Below are 5,807 nucleotides of genomic sequence, written 5' to 3' on the forward strand. Positions count from 1 at the left end.
ATTTTTTTTTCAGCTCATTTTAAGTTGCAGAAGGCAAAAATCTTAAAAATACATCCCACCAACAACTTAGAATGTTGCAAGATGGCAGAGATGCTACTCAAGAAGACAGTGCACATTATGCCAATACATCCTTGATATTCCTTTGGGCAAAAGACCATTTTTTTATTCCCATTTCAGTGCCTGACACAAGTCTCTGTTACCCAGGTTATAACTTCAACATAACATCAGAAACTATTAAGTAACAACATAGAGAAAATTGGTAAAAAAGAGTAAGAGTAAAGCCTGTGGTGACCCTTAAGCACAGCTTTTTCATTGCATGGGACCATTCAATACATACAGAGTAAATTGCCAACCTACCTCCTTTCCGCAGCAGATAGATGGGCACAACATAAAGCATCACATGCTGGATGTAATAAATTTCCATTTCAAATGGAAGCTGTGGAATAAGGAAAATATCTGTAAATGTTTTTCATCACTAATAACTGAGTTACAAGGAACCACTCTCCTTATGACCCATGACAATCCCTTCAGTTCAGTTATTTCATCACCTATGTATATTATCAAAGAGATGACATTAATGGTCAGTGCTCTGAAAGTGCAGCTAACTGTACCCATTCCATTCCCCTTGCCACAAACGCAGTGCAGCACTTCAAGCAGACAATCCTCAAAATTAGCCAGAAGCACAGCAAAGAAGGAATAACATAAGATTGCTCTTTTCCCTTTCTTAGTTAGCATAAATTACCAATAACAACGCAAAACCCTAAAGTAATCAAGCCAGAAACTACACATACCCCATATGGCAGTAGCCTATTTAGAAAGAAAAGATAATTGCTACCTTGTGAGTGATAGAACTCTATATAAAAGTGTATAAATGAATATAAAAAAGTAATTACTGAGGAGGCCTGTGCAAAAATCAAAAGACCCGATTTAAGGCAATCTGCATGCATGTGTGAAACTGCTAAGCTTTACCAAATACAAAATAAAATAACCAATATTTTATTGGTTTTAAAGAGAAGCTGCAGAAGGATGTATGTAAACAAGTTACCAGTTAGTAGAAATCAGGTATTTCTCACCTGCTGACAACTTTTGGGAAATTACAGTTAGTCATTTGTGTGTTTAGTTGAATTCATGTTACTTCTTAGAAGAGGTCAGACAGACTGTGCTAAAATAATACTGTGCTAAAAATAACTTGAACCACAACTCTGAGTTTAATTTGAGCCCCTTAATCCAGACCCAACTAATTCTAGCTCTTTATCAGTTAGAAAAGGTGATGCACTGTATTTGAAAGTTATTCCTGTCTGTAAATGCCTTTGCCTATATCTATTTGTTAAACTAAAGCAACACATTTAAAACTGAACAGTAGTAGGACAGATTCAAATTCAAAATTCAGAATTCAACTTCTTGCTGCAGCTCACTTACAAAGCTGAAAAGACATACTTCTCCATTATTTTTCAGAAGTGAAAACTGGACAATACCACCACACAAGTATGAAATCTCACAGGAATAACGCAAAGCCATTAGCTTTGGTTCAAATGCAGACTCATTCTATCATTCTGCAGGCTAAAGTGAATCCAGATGCAAGTCCTACCATCGTGGCTTGTCTGTTGGGAAGAAGAAAGGAAAAAAGAAAGAAAAAAAAAGCGCCTTGCTTTTCTATTATTGTTCTGAGACACTGAAGTCATATGATTGAAACAGAAACATTACAAAAATTTCTACATCGACAGATGTAGTAAAGAGAGGTTGAAACAGAGTTTGGTTTTCTTCCTAAATAGCAGTCAATAAACAGCTGGTAATTAATATAGTGACCTTTTAAATTCAACAACAATTCTTATATCCTATTTTGAATGTAAAAGATGCTAAACCCAACAGCTGGATCCTGCTAGTCCTGGCATCCCCCAGCTGAACACTGTCAGCGTCCTGATCGCAACCTCCAAGATGTTCAGCCAACTCTCGGGAGACTAAGCTAAAAAAAAATCTTCCATACAATCTGTTGAGTTATTTTATTCCAAGTATTCTGTAGCAAAACATAAAGCCAAGCAAGACAATACTATGCAAAAGCAAGAACTTCACGGAAGTTGTCAGGTTTCCCCAATCTGAACCTTTTCTGCTGTTCTTTGTTGAAAGACACAGAGGGCAAAGTGAGGGAATCAAAATTATTTGGGAAGAGGCTAAAGCAGTTTTCCTAACTGGAGAAAAAGCTGTACCTCTCCCAGTTGGAACAGGCACGCTTCAGAAACAATAGCTCCTGATATAAACAACACAACGTGAGGCGCTCACTCCTGCCAAGGAGCATTCTCTATTTAGTATCTGCGGTTTCATAAGGGCTTCTACACTCGCTGAGTTGTGAGGGTCAGTTACACAAACACTACGCTCAGGACACTTCTGAGAACAAAGTAACAGTTGTTTTGCTGCAGTAGTGTTGACAATATTTTTTTTTTGGGTGTAAAACAAAACATCTTTTTTTCACTATAAAAGATTGCTTGTTCTGAAGCCTGGCTAATTATGCAAGTGCATTTCCTGCTATAGAGCTGCCAAAGCAGCATTTCTGTACAACCTAGCCCTCAAGTTGTATAGCCAGGCTACAACAAACAGAGAAGGAACCCACACAAAAGATGAACTATAAAGTTGTACTGAGCAACTGACTCTCCTAGCTCTAAAGGTCTTGTCTATAAACTGTTTTATCAATAGAACACTCACTCACAGATAGCAGATAGGTACCTTTTATATGCAAAGAGCAACTGCAAGTGAAGACAAGGTAGAAGGGATCACCCATCAATCTAGGATTTAAAGAACCCCTTTGTGAAAACAAGGAAGCACTTCAGCAAGTGGTAAAGTTTGAGAAATTAAAAAAATCAAGGCAACACTTACAGAACAAAGTAAGTCAAAATATTGAGTTGGTCCCTCTAATAATATTTGACCATAGGCACCCATGAAGACCGCATGTATTTAAACCCAAACTCCAACAATCTCCAACGTGGACCCTCTTCACAGGCCCCAAGAGACTTGGCCTCTGCTGTCAGATGCCACTGTGGAAACCTAGCAGCCACTCTAAAGAGCAGTATTTCCCTAGTAGCAAACCAATGATGTTCACGGTACACTTCTTCAACCACACCTGTCCCCAGAGAGATTCAGAGTCACTGGATATTTGTTACCAAGATTCTTCCTGCATTTCATCTTGTTTCCCTTACTCAGAATCTTAAAACAACTAATGGTACAAGACAAAAGGACAAATTACCTATTTCTTCTACTAACTTATATCCTAGGCTCCCCCAACAGTGTAAATGAATACAGAGGACAGGCTACTCTGTTACTCAAGACAATAAGGAAGTTTTTCTCCTTTAAAGATTCTTACTTGTGGCAAAGCAAATCTGCTTCATCCATTCATAGGTTTTAACATCGGTATAAAATCATATACGTTTCAAAACACACCAAACTAATACTGACATACACAATTCCTCTAACATACAAGATCAAAACATGCTAACAAAGTACTCTGGAAATAAATATTCAGACTATTCACTTTTTACATTTTGTAATGAAGTTTCTGTTAGAAAGTAAATGGTGTTTTGTTCCTCCAGGAAGAGTTTGGCTCAAAGCAGCCACATGTGCTTCTAGCCCCCACATCAGCCTGGTATGATGTAGATTCAGAAGTGCCACATTCCCCGGACACATGCTAAAGGCCCTGTGGAAAGGACCAAGAACAGTGAGCAGGCAGTAGACCTTCACCCCAGGAACGGGTAAGTTATGTACGGTTCTATAGTCTAGCTAAACTCCTAGCAGCTGCTTACATTGCTTGCAAAACTGTCACGAAGGATTAGAGCTCACCCTTGCATCTCTGAGCATGAAGAGCCACAGCCATCAACAGCAGTCCTCCGAACACGTGCTTGATGTCCTAACTTAAACCAGCTACTGCCCTAAGGAAACAGCTAGGTCTTTTCATCGACTGCGCTAAGCTTTAGAAAAATCTCTTCAAGACAGCAGTAGAGTTGAGCCCAAAAGTCAGATATTCAGATGAGAGTTTCCCCCCAAAAGAGTATGGCACACAATACTAGTTTAAACTAGTTTAAACACACTTAGACACAGCAGTTGGTTTTCAGTGGGCTAGGAGGTTACCACATTGCTCTGTTTTCTGAAAGTAGTACTCCTCCCTCTGTTAATTATTTATACCTTGGCCTTATATTTGCAACAACAGCTCAAGCACTGTACCGTGCAAGAGGTCTCCCTCCATCATCCTCTACAAAGACTGCAGAGTATAGCAGAAAAAAGGAATAGAAGGAATTCAACTCCCAGATTCTGGTCTTTTCTGTAGCACATCTAGCACGAAGTCTAGTAAACATCAAACGTCATTCTGTACCAGCCACCTTCTTAGACATAATCAGTAACTCAGATTCATAACCTATAATCAGTAACTAGTTTCCTAAACATAATCAGTAATCAAAGAAATAAACCAGAATCATAGGTTTTTCTTTTTACCTGCAAAGCAGACCACAGAACAGATTAAACAACAGAGGAACCTATCATAAAGCTTTACAACACAAAAATCATGGGGCAAACAACTACTAGGCTCATGTAACATACTGGTTACCTCTCGGCATGGTTAGGGTTGTGATAGCAAATTACTTATTTGGCAGAGAAGAAACAGCTGCCAGAGACGCTTAGAAGAATGGTCTAAAAATGGACATGAAGACTTAAAAGAAAACACCACCAAACAAAACCCAAACACAAGTGGCACTGGGAAAACAGACTATTTCCAGTCTTACCAGGAGTCATTTCTCCAGCGTACATCCACGCTGGCAAACAGCCGAGAAGCTGACCCATGCTCAAGTTACTGTCACACTATTCAGGCAGTTCTACAGCCCAGGCACCAGCTTATGCATCTGGCATAGATCAGGCAAGACATTCCCATATATTTGAATATTGGGAAAGAGTAGACTGAGAAAAAATTTTATGTTAATATTGGCATTAATATGTCAACAGCAAAGCCCCAGGAAATAAAGGAGTAGCAGGGCTGTCACCCATCTGCATGACGGTCTAAAGCAGCATCCCAGATTTGATTTGCAACAATTCCTTTTCATTACATTTTGGGGGCAGAGTGTTTCATTCAGATTTCCTGCCATACACCCGCTTGTCTGTAACCGATATGAACGCATATTGATGAGTCCCAATAAACAATCTCTGTTTCAAGGAGGTGTCTCAACCAGTATCCACCCTCCCAGCCGTTCTACACAATCCAGTCAGTGCAGGCGATTAGAATTCCCTTAAAGTAGCACTAATTGATCAGTTTTATCAATGAATTTTATCTAGTTTTCATTTTCAATTAATGCTGTTAGGGTGGGGCATGTATACAAAGGGAAAGATCAGGATCCACACCTCCTACCAAAGGCAGTGTTAGGATGCATGAGCTATATAACTCATTAGAGTTTATGAAAAAGCATCTCTTGTGCTGACAGTCTGTAGAGTGAAGACACCGTAGAACACAGGACTAGAAATAACATTCTGCTACAAGGGTGGAGGGGACCAGAAACATAACAAAACAAGAAACACGGCTGTATTTTCACTAGTATATGAATTCCAGAAAATCCAACTAGGGCAAGGCAAGGCCTCAGGATTCCAACTCATGACATACCAAAATTCTGACAAGTTTTAAGAGAATTTTTTTCTTGGTGTGCTGGTTTTGGCTGGGGTAGAGTTAGTGTTCTTCACAGTAGCTGGTATGGGGCTGTGTTTTGGATTTGTGCTGGAAACAGCGCTGATAACACAGGGGTGTTTTCGTTGTTGCTGAGCAGTGCTGACACAGAGTCAAGGCC

At 39.5% G+C, this 5,807-nt stretch overlaps 1 protein-coding gene across 1 annotated transcript in view; it reads right to left on the reverse strand.

Moving 5' to 3' along the window:
• Positions 1-357: 357 nt before the first annotated feature.
• LOC103895682 (transmembrane protein 164) overlaps positions 358-5,807 on the reverse strand; it is a gene marked incomplete at its 3' end in the record, with an annotated part of 30,868 nt that continues 25,418 nt past the window's right edge. The window contains exon 4 of the mRNA XM_009275359.1: positions 358-436. Within this exon, the coding sequence (XP_009273634.1) occupies positions 358-436 (79 nt within the window). The remainder of the gene's footprint in view (positions 437-5,807) is intronic.

The sequence above is a fragment of the Aptenodytes forsteri genome, unplaced genomic scaffold, assembly GCF_000699145.1.
Source record: "Aptenodytes forsteri isolate BGI_AS27 unplaced genomic scaffold, ASM69914v1 Scaffold143, whole genome shotgun sequence".
Taxonomy (NCBI): domain Eukaryota; kingdom Metazoa; phylum Chordata; class Aves; order Sphenisciformes; family Spheniscidae; genus Aptenodytes; species Aptenodytes forsteri.